The sequence below is a fragment of the Eschrichtius robustus genome, chromosome 3 (assembly GCF_028021215.1).
Source record: "Eschrichtius robustus isolate mEscRob2 chromosome 3, mEscRob2.pri, whole genome shotgun sequence".
Classification (NCBI taxonomy): Eukaryota; Metazoa; Chordata; class Mammalia; order Artiodactyla; family Eschrichtiidae; genus Eschrichtius; species Eschrichtius robustus.
The window spans coordinates 131862849-131882681 of NC_090826.1; the positions used below are offsets into that span (position 1 = coordinate 131862849).

Sequence of the window (19833 nt, forward strand, 5' to 3'; positions counted from 1 at the left end):
GATCCTAAAGGATTTTTAAAATACACATATTATTGACATTTACTTGGGGATGTAGTTGTTGTTTACTTACACTCACTCTCCTTTGAGGTTCCAGATGACCCTTTATACAAGTTAATTAGAGGATCATATCAGTAGTTGTGTGACCTACTTTTAATTTAATGGTCTTTACTGATTACACATAGATTTTTGAGGAGCTCATTGAACAGATGGCCAGTGGTCAATAGTGGTCCAACATTTTTAACGTTTGAGGTTCTACATTAAAAGGTCATCTGAATTAACATGGTATTGGAGGACTATTTTATTGTAAATAGTATTTTGTCAAAGACAGATGAAAAGGCAGGCAATGATACATATCTTTGAATAGAGAAAATTTACTGGTGGGAATACCACAATGAAAAACTTCCTATTTGTTGATAGCCAACATGTTAGAATTTAACCAACTTCAAAGTTAGAGAGGGAGCATAGTCCACACAAGATTGCCCTTACTTCTAACACTAGTTGTGTCAAGTTGTTACCAAAATCACCCTCAAGTTCAGTAATTCACTAGAAGTACTCCCAGAACTCAATGAAATCTGTAATACTCATGGTGACATTGTATTACAGCTGCAGGATACAGATTAAAGCTTGCCAGGGGATGAAGCACATTGGACAGAGTCCAGGAGAAGTACCAAGCACAGCTCTTCCTTTGTCCTTTCCCCATGGAGTCATGGACAATGTAGCTTTCCTGACATCAGTGTGTGACGATATGCGTGGAGTATTGCCAGATAGGGAAGCTCACTTGAATCTTGTCCAGAGTTTTCACAGGGGCTCATTCATGTACTGCTCACGTGACTGACCTTTAGTCTCCAGCCTCTCCATAGGTAGACCTAATACTACATGCCCCAAAGCCCCATGGTAAGTCACATTGTTAGGCTGTTGAGTGGTCAAGGCCCACATGCAAACAAAGACCTCCTATTAGACTTGCAAGGGCCTAGAGATCACCTCCTAGAAGCCAATGGCAAAGGCCAGTTCTCTTTTTGGGTAAGGCTGGTCTTCACTACACACAGTTCTTTCAGGTAATAAAAGCAGATGAGGCCCAACTGAAACAATAGTTCACAAATATGTGACTACAAAGACCATGGCAGATGAAATGACTCCTTGTTGTCTGCAGGATTAAAACATCTTCATTCAAGATTACATTTCCATATTCTAGATCCCACTCAACTTGCCCTTTATAAATTTCCTTCTGTAGTCAATTAGAATCATATTTCCTGGGCATGCCAAGTGCTTCCCTGCTTTGGAGCCTCTGCTCACACCACACTTGTATTCTCTTGAGATCTTTCAATTTTGTTGAGCCCATCTTGTCTGCAGTACTCAGCCCAGGCCCCATCTCCTGCGGAAGCCCACTTTCACCACTTGAACCCTTTGATAGTCACTTTCTTTACTGAATTCCTGTAGCTAACATTACTCATATATCATTTATTTGGCTGTTAGCATATGGTTCCTTCCATTGATACTTTGTCTTTACAAGTAGATCTTAACCTCTTGCAAGTTAGGAACATTATGGACTATATCTCATGCCTTTTTGATCCTGTAGATCCTAGTACAATGTCTTGCACGTGGTAAGTGTTAGATAAATATTTGAATAGTAAGCTTTCATACAGACAGGTGCAACTAGGAATACACTGTTCAAATATAAGAGCTAAAACATCTTATAAAAATAATCTAATTTATACTAACAAATTTCTGAGGTAACCATGTTAATCCAAGAGAGTGTCAGAGTTATTTTTAGCAATTCACTGAAGGCATCTGCAAACATAAAGGTCAGCAAAATGCTTGAAAATGTCCAGAGAAGTATTGCCATCCTGCTCCCACCTCAGGGCTTTTGCACATGCTTTCCAAACCTTTGCCTGTAATGCTTTTTCTCTAAATATTTGAACACTAACTGAGAGAAGCAAACCCACTCTACCTGAAATATCATCCTATTCCTCACTATATCTTTATCGGTTTTTTTTTTTGTAGTATGTTTCACTAACCAATATTATATACATGTTTTTTATGTCTTTTTCCTCAACTACTAGAACATAAAGTCCATAGGGGAGGGACATTGGCTTGCTAACAGTTATATCCTCTGCACCTAAAATAGTGTCTGATTCTTAGTAGGTACTCAGAAATGCGTTGAATACGTGAACAAATTTGAACTATGCCACAAATAGAAAGCTTAATTTTTTATGTACACTCAATTTTTATGTCATTCAATTCAAGAAGGTTAATTGAGCTCAAAGAGTTTCAAAGAGAAGCATCTAAAATGATTGAAGGAATGGTAGAATGTTTTTTAAATTATTAAAAAAATTCAACCTATAAAAACAATAACTAGTGTATACATGGTCAAAGTTAATAAAATTATAAAATGTAATGAATAGGCAAAACTAAGCATGTTTATCAAATGCTGGTTATCAGAAGCATTCTTTAAAGTTTTGTGGAAAAAATGAAAGAGTTATTTTTACACAATGGTTAGTAAATATGTAGCACTTAAATTTTTTATTTATTTTAAAAGGGTGTAAAGGGCTGTTTTGATAAAAATTATAATTAATAATTTTAAAATAATGCAAAATTAGAAATACATCTTTGGAAAATAATAGCATGGAGTTCAGTTATTGTGCTTCATTTTAACAGGAGTTGCAGAGTTTATCATTGCCTGTTGATACAAGTTTCCAAGACTGTCAAGTACCCCAGTTGAACCTTTATTTTGGGAGAATGAGTGGTCAGCAACCCTGGAAATGAGGACATATCCAAATATGGCTATAGATGCATTTGGAGTCTAAAAGTAACCCCACATATTCATGATTGAGAGGTATCTGACCTAGATTCCGTAGGATCTCTGGGAAATCCAGGCTGTGCTCATAGGCTGCAATGCTTCTTAGTCTTCTAGTTCCAAAGAATTGCTTTATTCTATTCACATACTTCCCACTGCAGTCCCAGCACTTACTTCAGAATTAAGGTATTCATCATGAATATTGACTGGTCTTATGAAGACACTACTTCCTCTCCTCTATCTTCTCTTCCCCCCTGCCCTTTGTTCTCATTGTTGCCACTCCCCGCTAGGAGATTTCTTTCTAGGTGAAGGCAGAATATGGCTTAATATTTTTGACCTTTGTGTCAGGCTTTGATTCTGAGACATTTGGCAGCATATGTGTACAATGCCCAGGCAGCAGCTTGCTAACAGTATGATTTAGTTGTCGTTTATTTCTTTGCTTCCATATTACCCTGCTTATGCTGAGATTTTCCCCCCATATTCAAGGAAAGAAGGCTGGCAATGATCCAACCTTTTTGTGTTACTGTTTCTAGCTGGTGATTTTAGTAGCATGTTTGAAACTAGAATGAACTTTTATGTTTTCTCCTTTCATCTCTGCCTCTTTGGATTTTTGGCAAACATCAAGGTAAATAAATCAGACCCACCACTGCAAACCCATCTGCTTTCAGGGACATGTAAGCTGACTAGTTTGTGATGTTTTACCATAAGATCTAGCTCCAACATAGAACTAAAGGAGGATCCCTGTGGAGTAGGAATAGCAGGCACGTTTTAAGGTCAATTTTTTTTAAAGCTCTGAATCATTTATCTGCTGACTGATTGTGGCTACGCATGGTCTCCGTTGGCATTTCTAATGACACTAACAAGTTGACATGATACTTACAAAGTTGAAATGATTTTGTAGTAGATGAAAAGTGAAAATGCAGTTATAGTTTGGATTTGAAAATAGGGATTAATAAGAAAAGATGCTGTCATTGTTGTAAAAATGTGGCAAATCAGGGTACAGCCAAAGGAGTTTGTTTATCAGGACATTACTTTTATACTTCATCTGGTGCTAAGGTCACATGTGAAAACACTCATCCTCATTAAAATACCTTTCCAGTTGTTGACAGCCTAGAAATTGTTTCCTAAGAAATAATAAGGTATGGTCATCCAAACCTGTCTTCCTAATGCTTGTTGACACTTCAATGCTGTATTCATTTCTTTCTCACAACAAGCAAGTAAGTGATGATTCTCTTCAAATAGGAATTAAGAGGATTACAAAGATGTCAGGGTATATACATTATACTGGAAGAACAGCTCATGTAATACTCTTGATAACAGGCTATAAATTGTCTCCACTTAAAATGATCAAAAGTTAATCGAGATACTTATCATACCTCTTAGAGTTGGTTTTAAACTGATCTTCAACAAGCTGAATTATATCCTCTGTTGGGCCATGGATTTTATCACACTAGGGATTGATGTATTTTTTAAGATAAGTTTTGACTTATGACTTAGCAGTTTGGAAATTAAAGAAAATCCTTGAAAGATAAACTAAATAGAAATTTCATTTCTACATGATGGTAGTGTCAGGGGTGTGTGTCTGGGTGGGTGATAAAACTCAACCTTAAAGACTTTCTTCTAAACCTCTCACTACTGCTGCCTGCTTCTGGTCAGCTTTTATGTGTGGCCCAACCTGATGCCTCCTTAGGCAGGATAGAAGATGATCTCAAGGACTTTGCCCATAGTTACTTTCTTGATGGTGATGGTCCAGAAGGGAGCCATGCAACAGTGATAGTGGCATTTGTTCTCTCCCTAAGCATGACTTCAACCCTTCTCTGATCCTCAGAAGCTGAATTCTAAAGTAATGAATGAAGATGGTAGCTGTTCTGACAAATTTAGCTTTTACCGTACCCTGTCCTTCCCAGTCTTTTTTCTGGGTGTATTTGTGTACATCTTCCTTTCTTGCATGAATATATGCAAGGCTGGGGCCAGAGTGTATATCAGTTGATGAAAACATCAATTTATCCAAATAATTGTTCACTTTTGCTTTTTTTCATGGATTAATAGAAACAAGGATAATTTCAGACACATAAGATACATGATAGAAAATTCAGAAGAGGGTGTGTATGCATTAATGTATCATCATGCTGAAAGCTCAAAGGGTATTGGTTTCATAATCATAATGTTCATGATATCCAAAGAAAAACAGTGGTTTATTTCATTATTTAAAGTGTACAAATACAGATGGATGTCTAAAATATACATTCACCAAAATTTTTAAACAATTAAATGTGATTCTTAATTAAAAGGGCAAATAATAATAATAATAATTTTTATTTATTTCTTTAATGAGTATTCAATTTATACTAGGCAGTGTGCTAAGCACTTTACACAAGTTATCTTATTCTAAACAACATAAATTTGGTATTACCATCCCATTTTACAGATGAGGAAACCGAGTTTAATGAGATTAAATAACTTGTCTCAGATACTATAGGTGTTAAGTGGAGTAGCCGGAAATCGAACCAATGAGCTTGTCTGGCTCCAGAGCCACTAAACCACCATATTGGACTGAGGATCAGAATGGGAGACACATCTACTGGGAAGTAGATTGTGGGTAAAGTTGTGAGTCTCTAGATATTGGTGAATTAGCTGTCCATGAGAGAGTGAATTCTTCCCTCTTCTCATTCTGAAGATAATTGTCAGGACTTAAGGAGACTCTGCTTATGGGGACCTTCCAAGAAAATGACCTCGTATCAGTTTTGGTTGTGCTATAAAATGTTTTTAGTTATATTTTTAAAAAGGTTTTCACATGAAACTTTTTAACTCCAGATATTTGGATGGTGAATTATTTGGCTTCTTTTTTGTCCTTTTCTGTTCATTTTATTTCTTGTAAAAGTTGACAGCTATAATTGGAATAAGTCTTTAAAAAAAGAAAAAAGGAATGAATATTGAAGAGAAAAATGATTTTGTCTTCCTTTTACAACGTTAGGTTTAGTGACTCCCTGACTCAAATACTTTAATGATTGAGTGAGTAAATTTGGGGGATTAGATGTGGATTCCTGAATATATACTGTTGCTATTCTCAGCAGTATGGGTAATTGGGAGATGGTTAACTTTAGCTTTTGCTTTGAAAACACGATTATTTTCTCTAATCTAGTGTGCCATTTCATTCATATTAGTCTATTTGTAAGACTCTAGTGTACCTCTTAACCTTCACTTATATGAAAGGGATCAGTGAATGATGTAGAAAAATAGCTTATTTAGTTTATAAAGTGAAGTTCCAGAAATTATTCCCTTAGCCTACTGAGAGCAATATGCAGGAAGAAAACTCTAGAAACACACATATGTAGAAAGCATTTAAAAGTAATCATAGGAAGGGAAAGTTTACTAAGTACAGAAAAGTTTATGATTTTTATTTTCATTTGATTTTGCCCCTTTATTTTTTAAAACAGACAAGGAAGATTCAAGTATTCATAGAAAAAAATTAATCAGTATTATACAAAGTTACTTCCTAGAAATTTTTGCTCAATTTCCCTTTCTCTGAATCAGGCTGTTGGTACCATTTAAACACAGCATGATGCCAGTAGAGTAGGCAGTTTCTAGGGAATATAGTCCAATGATTTCTCTCCCTCAACATCTCAAAAAGTGCAAAAAGAGATATCCTGTGAACCATTCGACATGTTTGCCCCTAAAATAGTTCAGCTTGGGAGGAGTAACATTTTCATTGGTTATTTTTTCAATTAGTTTGTAAGTGGAGACTTACTGTGTGGAAAGAGCATCCTTCTGTTGGAGAAAACCTGGGCAGTGAAAACTCATCTGCCTGGTACCAGATTCCCCGGCTTAGATTCCATAATAGACCCGATAAACCATACATTTCATAATATATCTCTTTATACATTACCTTTATATTTACCGTATTCTAAACCCCCTATCTCACCCCAGTTTTCTTTATCATTAGAAATTACATTTACTGTGATAAATACAAACTTTCTATGTATCCTTCTACTTAAGTTATGGTAATTTTTTGAAAGTTGCATTTTTATTCTGTTTTAGCATTCCATTCCGGTAAGCCATCAGAATTTTCTCTGGACTGATTTGTAATATGTTTGATGTTTGCTAGCAAATTTGGAACTTTTCAGTTTTCATCCTTTCTCTACGTGATATAAGATCTAATTACCACCCAGCATGATATAGCAGCTGAAATGAAAAAGGCAGCAAGAGAAGGCACTGGCTTAACTTAGAGAGCTAATCAACTACTTCCTTCTTATGTACTTCTCAGCTAGAGAGAGAAAGAGAAATAGCATTATTAAAGTAACTCATGTATTAAAACTCATTTTTTTTTCTTTTCTTGATTTTAACTGAAAGAGGGGATTTGTTCAAATCTCTATGGGAGCGAGACATTAAACAATACTTTTAATTTGCATTAGTAGTCATTGATGCTTCTTTAATTGTGCAGAATGTTTTCATTATTCGGGTTGGTAGAAGTAGTCCCATCCCATTTTCTTGACATTTAAACAGATAAAAACATTTACAGAAGTAAAATAAAATCAAGTGAGTGATTAATCATTTTTTATAAGGCTTAGAACTTACTTTTGAACTTTTGGACCTTGAATCTGTCTGGAAAAACAAAAAACAAAAAACCTCTAGATTTATCTTTAAAGCATATGTCATTTTAATATGTTGGTTTGAGGGCTTTTTATTTTCTGAAGTGAGTGAGTTGGGTAATTACCCATTGGGAGGAAAGATTGATAATATTTTTTATTTTTTAAATGACTATGGTCTGAGTTTTCACATATCAGATTGTCAAAAATTAAAAAGTCAAATAATATTTGGTGTGGGGCAGGTGTGGAGAAACACATACTCTACCACTGTTTGGATTATGTGTTGGTACAATGGAAATGCATATTCATTGACCTAGCAATTCCACCTCTAGGAATATATCTTGAACATGTATGCATAAAAATGTTCCTAGTGATATTATTTGTGATATAAATAGAAAAAATGCAAAAAAATCATCAATAAGAAAATATTAAATAAATTATGATATGTTCATATCCAGGTGTGCCTCATTCTTTTTAAGAGTTGCTATTAAAGAGAATAAAATACATTTGCATGTACTGATCAAGAATATTCTATAAGTTATCCCATTAAGTGAAAAGAGCAGATAGTTTTCTTCTATTTGTGCTTCAAAAAGCAAAGGATGGAGATGTGTGTATACAACTTCCCTCCCTCCCCTCCCCCTCACATAAACACACAGTCACAAGTCTAAAGATAGATGGATGAAAGGACACAAAAGAAATTGTTGATAGTATTTATCTCTGATGAATGGGACTATGGGTCTGGGATGGAAGGCAGTTGTTTGTTTGTTTGTTTGTTTTTAATGGAGAGGGCAGCATACTATTTTTGTGCTGTTTGAAATTTTTTAACGTTATTTTTCATAATTAAGAAATTTTAAGTCAATGACCAAGTCTATTTTTTTTTTTTTTAGGACTCAGCCCAGGAGAGTGTTATTACTCGAGATATTCATCGTACATTTCCTGCACATGATTACTTTAAAGATACCGGAGGAGATGGCCAGGAATCTCTGTACAAGATCTGCAAGGTAGGACCCTCCACCTTATTTTTTTCTAACTTATTATATAGGGCTATATTTTAGGAACCCATCTTAAAGATTTTTAGATTTGCACTGTGCCATGTTCTCTGCTTTATACTTGCACTACCAGATCCTCAGTACTGAGTCCTGAGGGTGACGTTTGGGCTGCATGTTCTGTGCCTTCTTGTGAGGGAAGAGGTGTAGTATGACCTCAGTTTGGCTTTGATGCTAACAGGAGAGGAACAGAAGGCCCTCTCAGGCTACTGCAGTAAAGGCTCAGAGGAGTCCTGATGACTCTTCATCTGACAAGGTAATGTGGCAGTTGTCTCAAGTTTTTGACAGTAGGCAAGAGTAAGAAACAGTGTGGCACCTGTTTTTGAATACTGGCAAGTTCTGTGATATTGTTGATGTATTCTGAGTTATGTCACGTCATACATCTTTGTGCAGTTTTTATATCCCATTTTGAAATCTTTCTTCTCCCTCATTATTAGTAGATCTGGAAGAAAACTGTTTCCTGACTTTCAGTAAATATGCGTTGCTTGGATAAAAAAGGCTCTGTGTTTAATAGTGGAGAATAGCTATCAGATTATTAATTTCTCAAAGTTATATTAGAAATGCAGAATGACTTTTCAAATCATTATATATCATTAACTTATATTGTCCATGCTAATCGAGGCCAAAGACTCAAAACTGCAAAATTTCCATCAAATAAAGTTTTGCCCTTTATCCTCAAAGTTAAGATGCCCTGCAAATTGTGATGGGTATACTCAACATTTGTCTTTACCTACCATTCCACTAGAGATTGTTGATGAATAGTGAACAACACCAAAAATCTTGTAATAATATGGAGAAAAAACAAAACACCATGGCTAAGTTTCAAGTTAGGTAGTAAGTTTCTGAATAATCAAATTTAGCCTTTTATTAAGTAGCAAAAATTAGCCAGTAGGTAGTCAGAAATATACTCACATATCAATATCATTTAATATTTACTGTTTTTTTAAATGGCACTTATAAAGTACTACCTGCATATGCTAACCAAGTAGGATTGATGTTTAATTCTGCAAATGGCACACTGCCTAAAATCCTTCTTGCATGTTTGTGTTTTAGCCCTCTGCCTACTCCTGTCTTGTCTTTATTTTTTCTTTTCTCTTGATGTAGCCATTTTGGAGGATTATAAACGTACACACTGATCAGAAATCTGTTTTTATATGGATATATCATTTAGAGCTAGAAATGCATAACTAACTTAAAGTCTGAGAGTGTACTAATTTCTAGAACATGATATGTCATCTAGTTTTTAAAATGCCAAAAACCATCAAACACTACAAAAAATATATATAATATATTCATTATACGCTTGTGAAAGGAAAACCTAATTATTAAAAAAAAATTTCTACCAGTTTTTTTTTTTTTTATAAATTTATTTATTTATTTAGTTTTGGCTGCGTTGGGTCTTTGTTGCTGCGCACGGGCTTTCTCTAGTTGCGGCGAGCGGGGGCTACTCTTCATTGCGGTGCGCGTGCTTCTCACTGCATGGCTTCTCTTGTTACGGAACACAGGCTCTAGGCGCACGGGCTTCAGTAGTTGCAGCACATGGGCTCAGTAGTTGTGGCTCGCAGGCTCTAGAGCACAGGCTCAGTAGTTGTGGCACACGGGCTTAGATGCTCCACGGCATGTGAGATCTTCCCGGACCAGGGCTCGAACCCGTGTCCCCTGCATTGGCAGGTGGATTCCTAACCACTATGCCACCAGGGAAGCCCTCCAGCAGTTTTGAAATTCTACAAGCTAATTAGTCTCTGGCTTGTGTAAGGAAGATATCAAAATTTATATAGTTTCTAAGTTATTTTAAAAGGTCTGGCTTATAGTATATGGAACAACATTTTTCTCCTAGCATTTAGTATATTTTCAGCCATTCAGTAACTTTTCTCTCAATTTTTCTCTGACTGATACTAGATACTTTTTTTCACATAGCTAAAACAGAAAGTTCTATGTGCTTGCAGCCTCTGCCTTACAGTTTTGCTCCGTTGTAGTAAAAACAGTATTTGCTTCATTATGTAATATTTAGAGGGGAAATATCTGAAACACTACTAAACACAAAGATAAAAGTTAAATAGTTGGTACATTTAAGTAGCTGATACCCCTTGCTTTCATATTGCAGATAATCCAACCTTGAATTCACTAGAAAGTATTTGTTATACATTCATACAGCTTGTGTAACCATTTTAAATTATCAATGTGTATTTTATAACATGATTAAACAGTTTTAAATCTCTGAGTAAAGAATATCATAAAAATATAGGTCTAAGACATATTATAATTACTGAGTAGCTTAAATTGCACTAAATTTTATGGAAAACAAAAGAATCCTGTTAAAAACATTACAAAATTCAAGGTAGTAAATAAAAGTTGATAAGGCTTTTAATATTGTACTAAAATATATACTACCTAAACATAACTTTACAATAGTCTTTGATAATGGAGGAGAGCAGAGATGAATATATCAGAAAATGTTGGGGAAACCAAAATTTTCTGGGTTCCTACCATGTGGACCTCTTGGTTTTTAATCGACACAATTCCTTCTCCTCTTGACCTACTATGATTTAGTAGTCCAGTCCTCATGCAGGGAAACCTCAGATGGTGGTGATAATCACAAAGAGGAGAGCCTACTTATGAGTAATTTAGAATTGGATATTCTTCTCAAGTTTGTACATCCACTTTCCTTTGCTTTTTGTATTCAATTTGAGCCATATGGCCTTTATCCTACCACGTATGACTTTTAAGGTCACAGAGTGTGGTCTACCTGTTCTATCATTTTTATTTCTAGAATAATATCTAACATCATACCTCACATTCTTGGCAATAAAACTGAGTTTCCATTCTGGATACCTTGCACAAAACTGAAGAAACATTAATAAAACCTTGACCTTAAATCAGCCACTTTGTTATATAATGTGTAAATAAGGACAGTTTTGCTTCTTCTTTACCAATTCTTATTCTTTTTCTTTCCTTAAGTATTTTCTTGTCTTACTGCACTGACCAGAACCTCCATTATAGTGCTCAAATGAAGTAATGATAGTAGACATCCTTGTCTCACTCCTGATTGTAAACGAAATGCATTTAATGATTTACCACTAAGAATGGCGGTATTCACCTCAGCAGCACGCTTATAGAGTTCTTTTTAATACAGTACCTTCCATATGTTATAGTAATTTCAAATTTACAGAGTGTTTCCGTATATATTACCTCATTTATTTCTGACAACTCCTCATCAATGGAGCCTATTCTAGAAATATAATATGCTGTGCTGTTAAATTGAGACAGAAGTTTATTGAGAGAATTTCAGTTAGAATAAGTACAGAAATCAACTCTGGTTTCAAGGATATAAGAGTCTGACTTTGGAGCTGAAAAGTTTTCTGTGACTTTGGTGAAATGAGGAATGATCTGAACTGTCAGATTAGAGGGAGGACGGTTAAAACTCGCTGTCATGTTTTAATGACCCTGTCAATTTTAGTTTTTGCCTCTTAATATCTTTTTCAGAGTAGGAGGAAATCGAAGTGGTTCAAAGATTCTTCTGTTGTCATAAATTTATGTGTGGAAGTAGAACTGAAAGTATAATAGGATTCATAGGATTCTGGAAATGAGATGGTTTTGACATCCCTCCCTCCTTCTCTCCTTTCCTCCCTCCATTCCTCCCTCCCTCTATTCTCCCTTCTCTCCCTCCCTCCCTCCCTCCCTTCCTCCCTCCCTCCCTCCTTTCTTTCCTGTTAGTTATGTCACTAACATATTTTAAAATAATGTCCTTTAAAGGAGGAAAAATATACTACTCCTCCCCAAGTATCCTTAGGACTTTTCTAATTTACATATGATGTAAAATCTGGTTTTATTTGGGAGACAGGTTGGCATAGTTTAAAGGACTAAACATTAAGAGATCTGGTTCTGGTCTTGATTCCTCCTCTAAGCAGATCTAAGACTTCGGGAAAATCACTTTTTAAAGTTCCTCCTCAGTAAGCGTGTGGGGTGTGATAAGATTATTCTAATTACAATTTGCTATGATTTTAAGTGTTGTTTAAAATTTTTTTTCCCAAAATATAACATATTGAATGCAGAATTTAACAGTTAATTCCTGTGTTAGGTCTTAGCTCTGTTTATCAATACCAGGACTATAAAGGAATGTGATTTTACTTTGAAAACTTTACCTGGCTTTCTGTTATTATGTTTGGGAGTGTGTTTCATGCACACATGAAATGTAGTGCATTTAGTGATTTACTTCTAGATATACATCTCTTTATAAGACCTAAGACGAGTCAGTCATAGTAATTAGCTAAAACATTGTTCACAACAGAATAGATTGAAGTGACTCTTGTGCCATTTAATTTGAGACATATTGCTTTTTCACATTTTCTGATGACAGCAACTGCTTTATATCAAAGAGGCTATGGCTGTGAACTGAATGGGGGGGGGGTTGAATATATTACAGAGAAATCAATACCTTTGTTCATCTGGGTTAATAATTTAATAGTATAATGGTTTGTAGAAGGACAAAAATAAACAACCCCTGTCGCAGCAAATATTTTTCTCAAAACAAGATTGGATTTAATATAAGAACTAAAGCATTTCAGGAGTTATTTTGATACCAAAGTAATGAGTGATCTGATGCATGATTTTGAAGAATGTAAATGATCACCAACTCTTGTGAAATTGGATATAATCATACATTATTTATATTGTTTTCTAGATTTATGGGGGTATTTGTGATTATAGGGCTGAATTGTTTTTCATGGAGTCGACAGTACTCTCCATAGTTTTCTATCTATTTGACTACTCGTAATGCAGCTCCCTTCCTTGGGGTTCCTGAATGATCCCTAGTTTTAATGACAGATTTTCTGAACACATTGTAGCCCGCTATTCTTTACTCTGCATAGCCCAGTTTTACCAACAGCTTGAGCAACCTGTGAGATTCCTCCTACTCATGTCCTTGGAACCTGATTGGCCCCAGAATGAGGGCTCTTTGGTGTGGAATGACAGGCATTCCTGGATCAAAATGCACCAAAAAGTTTTAGTTTAGAGCAGTACCTAGGGGGAATCAGGCAGCCTTTGGAGAATCAAGCAGGTCTTTTCTGTTCTCTGTGTACCTCCTCTCTCACCCTTGGGTTGCTGGCGTGCTTCTCTGAATTACAGTAACCTTTTAAGGCGGATCCAAATGGGGGGGCTGCTGAGGAGTCCTTTGAGCCCCTGGGGCCACTCTGCTTTGCCAGCACATCCTAATGAACAGTGAATTAAGTGGTTTCAGAAGACCTTGAGGGATAGCAGAGTATTCTCAAACAAATTAATTTTCTTAAGGAAAAATTAATTCTTTCAGGCCATACAGGAAGGCTTGGAGTACCTTCCTAATATTCAGTTGATGATTGACATAATCACAACAGTAACAGTGGAAACTTGTGAAGCACTGTGGTTAGAAAGCACTTCTGTACATGTTGTTATTTGATCCCCATAGGTACCTTTTAACACCTTCCTCCACCCCCACCTTTGGTAGTCTGGTAATCACAAATCTGATCTCTTTTTCTTTGAGTTTGGTGTTGTGGTTTTGTTTTGTTTTGTTTGGTTCCACATACGAGTGAGATCATACAGTATTTGACTTTCTCTGTCTTATTTATTTCATTTAGCATAATACCTTCAAGGTTCATCCATGTTAGGCCTTCATCTTTATAAAGAATAGTTTCCTTAAAAGTCACTTTAGGTCTCATTGTTACCATTAAAAATTTTTAGTAAGTCTAACATTTAATACACACATAATAGAGTGCACAAATATTGAGGCTATAATTCAGTGAATTCTTACCAAGTGAACACTGCTGTGTAAGCTCTAGGACAAAGATAAAGCATTTGCCAGCACTCTGGAAGCCTCCCTTATTTTCTCTGCTAGTAATTACTTCCCCCAGAGGTAAACAGCATTCTGACATCTATTACCATATATTAGTATTGCCTCGTTTTGAACTTTATTTTTTCCTTGTAGTTTTATTGAGATATAACTGACATACAACACTCTATATGTTTAAGGTGTACAGCCTAATATTTGGCTTACATACATCATGAAATGATTACCACGATAAGTTTAGTCAACATCTGTCATCTCATACAAATACAACATTAAAGAGATAGAAAAAGTATTTTTTTTTCTTGTGATGAGAACTCTCAGGATTTACTCTCTTAACAGCTTTCATGTATAACATACTGCCTTTATCCAGTTCCCTCTCCTCACCCCCTGCCTCTTGGTAACTACAAATCTGATCCTCATTTGTTTGTTTGTTCTTAAAGTATAATTGACCTGCAACACTATGTTAGTTCCTGTTACACAGTATAGTGATTTGATACTACTGTATATTTCAAAGTGATCATCATGATAAGTCTAGTTACCATCTGTCACCAGATGAAGATATTACATAATTATTGACTATATTTCCCATATTGTACATGTCATACGTGTGACCTCTTTTGGATCTTTAAAAAATTGAATTTCACAAAATGTATCTTGTTGTGTATAGTTTCTTTTGTTCCCATTGTCTATGAGGTTTAACCATATTATTGTATTGAATATGTAACCATATTCCTGTATGACAGGAATTCATTGTTTTCATTGCTGCATAATATGCCATGGCAAGACTATATCACAATATATTACCCATTCTACTCTTGTTGGGCATTTGGGGTTGTTTCCAGTTATGAATAATGCTGGTATGTATACACTTGTATTAATAATGTTTTTGTGCACATATGTATGCATGTCTGTTAGATATCTACTAGGAATAGAATTTCTGGGTCAAAGGATATGGGCATGCTCACCTTTGGTGGATATTGCCAAACAAGTTTTCAAAGTTTAACCATTTACATTTCAAATAGCAGTGTATAAGAATTCCAGTTGTTCTGGATTTTCACCAAAACCTGATAAACTTTTAAATTGTAAGCGTTTTGGTGGCTGTGTAGTGGTTATCTCATTGTGGTTCACATACATTTCCCTGATGACTGTCAAGGATCCGCATCTTTTCTCATGCTTGTTGTCCATTAGGATATCCTCTATCACGACAAACCTGTTTGTCTTTTGCTTATTTTAACAACTGGGTTTTCTCTTATTGCTTTGTAGGAGATTTTTTTGTATATCCTGGGTATGAATCCTTTTTCAGATATATGTGTTGCAAATGTTTTCTCTATGGCTTGCTTTTCTACTGTATTAATGGTATCTTTTGATAAACAGAAGCTATTAATTTTAAAGAGGCGAGATTTATTAATCTTTCCTTTTGTGGTTAGTGTTACTGTGTCCTGCTTAAGAAATATTTGCCTAGCCCAAAGTCAAGAAAATATTCTCTGATGTAATCTAGAAATGTTATTCTTTTGCTTTTTACATTGAGGGTTTTGATCCATCTACGATTGATTTTTGTATAAGGTAGAAGTCAAGGTTTATTTTCTTTCCATATGTATTTCTAATGCGTCCAGCATTGTTTTTAAACAATCATTCTTTCTCCATTGTATTGCTGTAGCATCTCTGTTAAAAATCAGGTCCATGTATACATGGGTCTGTAGCTGGACCATTCTTCTTTTTTCCCTAATTCTGGCTTTCTTTTTAATTTCTTTTTTGTTGTTGTTGAATATATTTGACATATTATGTAAATTTAAGGTTTTACAACATGTTAATTTGATACATTTATATATTTTAATGTGATTGCTGTTGTATTGGTATTTAGCACCTCTATTACATTACATAATTATCCTATCTTTTTAGTGGATGGGATAATTAAGTTTTAGTCTTTTAACATCTTTGATAATTATAGTACAATATTGTCTATTTTCATTATACTGTACATTAGATCTGTATGTCTTATTTACAACTCATTGCAAGTTTGTACCCTTAAGGAGCATCAATCTTATCTCCCCCCTACACACTGCATCCTCTGGTAACCACCACTTTACTCTCTGTTTTTTAGGAGTTTGACTTTTTTAGATTCTACGGATAAGTGATATAAAATAGCAGTTGTCCTTCCCTGTCTGACTTATCTTGCTTAGCATAATGTGCTCAGGGTTTATCCATGTTGTCCCAAATGGCAGGATATCCTCCTTCCTCATGGCTGATAACATTCCATTATTGTATATATACCACATAATTTTTACCCATTCATTCATTGATGGACATTTAGCCTGTTTCCATATCTTGGCTATTGTGACTAATGCTGCAATAAACATGGGAGTGCATATATCTCTTAAAAATGATGTTTTCATTTCTGGACCACTCTATGACATTGATCTGCTTATCTATCTTTATACCAATACCACACTATTATAATTAAAATAGATTTACAAGAAGTCTTATTATCTGGTGGTGCTGGGCCTACAACTTTGTTCTGCTTAAAAATTAGTTTTACTATCTTGGTCCTTTGTAGTTCCATATTTTAGAATCAGCTTGGCAGATTTTCAGGAGAAAACATGCTTTAAGGATTTTGATTGGTATTGCATTGAAGAAATAGTTCATCAATTTTATTATCAATAGTTTTTTCAAAGAGCCAACTTTTGGCTTTGTTGATCTTATCTATTATATATTTACTTTCTATTTCATTGATATCTGCATTTTTTCTTCTTGAATAAAATTCTGCATGTTAAAAAAAATTAATATCACCCAAACAAGTTCCCTAATGCCCCTTTGCAGTCAATCCCCCCACCTATACCTGATCCCAGGTATCCCCATTATCTTCTTTCTCCATTATAGATTAGTTTTCATTTTATAGAATTTAATGTAAATGAATCATACAGCACATACTTCTGCTTCTCTCCAGCATAATGCTTTTGAGATTCATTCATGTCATTGAGTTCTTCAGTGTTCTATTCCTTTTTATTGCTGAGTAGTATTCCATTGTAACCTCTCCAATTTTGATGCCATATTTTATTATCATTTAGTTTTAAATATTATCTAATTTCCATAGTGATTCCTTTGGTCCATCACATTCATTGATTTCTAAGTTCTTTTTTTTGGGTATTGATTTCTAGCTTAATTTCACTATGGTCAAAAATATGCTCTGTGTGATTTTAAAACTTTGGATTGTTGAGACTTGCTTTATGACCTGAACATGTCCTGTTTTGGTTTCAATTAGATAAACTTTGTAATCATGTTTTTCTGATTTTCTTTAGAGTTACTCTTTTTGTTGTTATGTGTTTTGTTTTTGGTTTTGGTTTTTGTCTGTTCTATCCGTTAGTGATGAAGTTGTGCTAAAATTCCCAACTATGAGTTTTGGACTTGTCTATTTTTCCTTTTAATTTTGCCAAGTTTTGCTTTATGTATTTTGAGGTTATGTTATTAAGTGCATACCAATTTAGTATTGTTATGTCTTCATATTGAACTAACCTTATTATCATTATAAAATGTCTTTCTTGTTGCTAGTTTGAACTTCAATATAAGTATGTCCACCTTAGCTTTATTTTTGCATTGTAATACTTTTAATATCCTTTCATTTTCAATTGAGTCCTTGTATGTACAGTGTGTCTTTAAGCATCTTATAATTGAGTTTTTAAACTATATACAATCTTATCTTTTTATTGGGGTATTGAGTATATTTACATTTAATGAACTTACTGACATAGTTGATTTTAAACTTAATATCTCACTATTTGTGCTGTATATGTCTCATCTGTTACTCATTTTTTCCTCTATTTTTCCATTTTCCACACTGTAACTATTAGTTATGCAGTTTTTATGCTTTTAGTAGTTACCCTAGAGATCACAATGTGCATTCTTTGCTTATTAGAATCCACCTTAAATGATCAATCACACCTTAAGTGATCAATCACTTAAATCATCGATCACTTCCAGGATAATGCAAGAAACTTATATCTCTTTAACTCCATGTACCACTTTCTGCTTGTTGTTCTGTTTTTGTCATGTATCTAATTATGTTTGTGTATCAGTACCCCCACAAACACATGCACAGGATGTTATTTTTTGTGTCTTAAACCATCAGTGTTCATTTAGACTTATTCACCTATGTATCTGTTCTTGTGCTCTTCATTTCTTTCTGCATTGCCTGAGTACATCTGAGATCATATTCCTTATGCTTAAAGAACTGTCTTTAATTTTTCTTTAGTGAAAGTCTGCTGATGAAAATTCTTTCATTTTTTACTTTTCTGAGAACCTCATAATTTTGTCTTTATTTTGGAAAGATATTTTCATTTGGTTCTAGGTTGGTGTTATTATTCCTTAGGATTTTAAAGATGTTATTCTATTGTCTTCAGGCTTTCATCATTTTTGTTGAAAGATGGCTATCAGTATTATCATGGTTTCTTTAAAGGTAATGCATCTTTTTTCCTCTGCTTTTAAATTTTTTTATTTATGTTTGTTTCTTCTATAATGTGTCTTAGGTGTGGTTTTCTTTATACTGCTTGGAGTTTGTTACTGAATCTGTGGCTTGACATAGTTTGTCACTTTCAGAAAATGCTTAGCCAATATCTCCCCAAATACTGTTTTGCCTCTGTCCTCTATTCTGGATGTCCAAGTACTAATATTTTACTATCCCTTATGTCTTTTACCCTATTTAATATATTTCCATCCTTTCTTGGTGGCTCCATCTGGATATTTTTTTACTAATCCTTTCTCCAGTCTATTGAATTCTTAATTATTGTTGTTTTATTTTTCAGTTCTAGAATTCCCATTTGATTCTTTTTAAAAGTAGATTCCAGTTCCTTGGTGAAAATATTTTTTAATTTTCTTGAACAGATTAATCATAGTTATTTGAAAGTCCAAGTCCGATAAAGTCTAATACCTGATCACCTATGAATGTATTCCTATTTTCTCTTGATTTTTATTTATTTGCTCATTTTTTTTTCATGTTTGATCATATTTAATAGAATTCTGGGTCTTGTGTATGAAAAATTATAAAGGCTTTGGATGATGTTATTGATATTTTACTCCAGAGCAGATTCAGTTTTCCTCTGGTAGGAAGATGGAGTATGGTGTATCCCTTTGAGCCAGTTTTGACTGTTTCTTGCTTAGAGAGTGAGTTTCCAGGATCTCAACTAAAAGTCTGAGGTATTTACTGGAGACCTTCCTCTTTGATGGGCCCCTACCCTTTCATTTTCATGTCCCTGACAGTATGAAACCACTGAAATCTCTGATTAGCTATTCTTAGCATTATTGCAGGCAGTTTTCTGCAAATTTCCCCTTCTATAAGATATATTTCGCTTCTGTGAGGAAATACGAGAGATCAAACTTTTATAATGTTTTCCTCAAACTTTTCAGTAGACATATTGTTGGTTAATAGTTTCAGATTTTCCAGAGGAGAGGGAAAACTTTCACTGATGATCTTGTTTACAGTGGGATAATAGATTATCATACTGATAAATCTTAATCTCTCAGAGTAAGAGCTTATTTAGTTCTTTTCCCCTCCTTTAAATCACTCATTTCAAATTTTATGTTTTAGAAGAATTGGCT

The 19833-nt window shown here is 34.5% G+C and overlaps 1 protein-coding gene across 4 annotated transcripts in view; it reads left to right on the forward strand.

Annotated features, from left to right (window-relative positions):
• Positions 1–19833, forward strand: part of RABGAP1L (RAB GTPase activating protein 1 like) — a 665825-nt gene that overhangs the window by 382090 nt on the left and 263902 nt on the right. For all 4 annotated transcript variants that reach the window (XM_068541282.1, XM_068541284.1, XM_068541285.1 and 1 more), the window contains exon 14: positions 8268–8381. In XM_068541282.1, coding sequence (XP_068397383.1) covers positions 8268–8381 — 114 coding nt within the window. The remainder of the gene's footprint in view (positions 1–8267; positions 8382–19833) is intronic.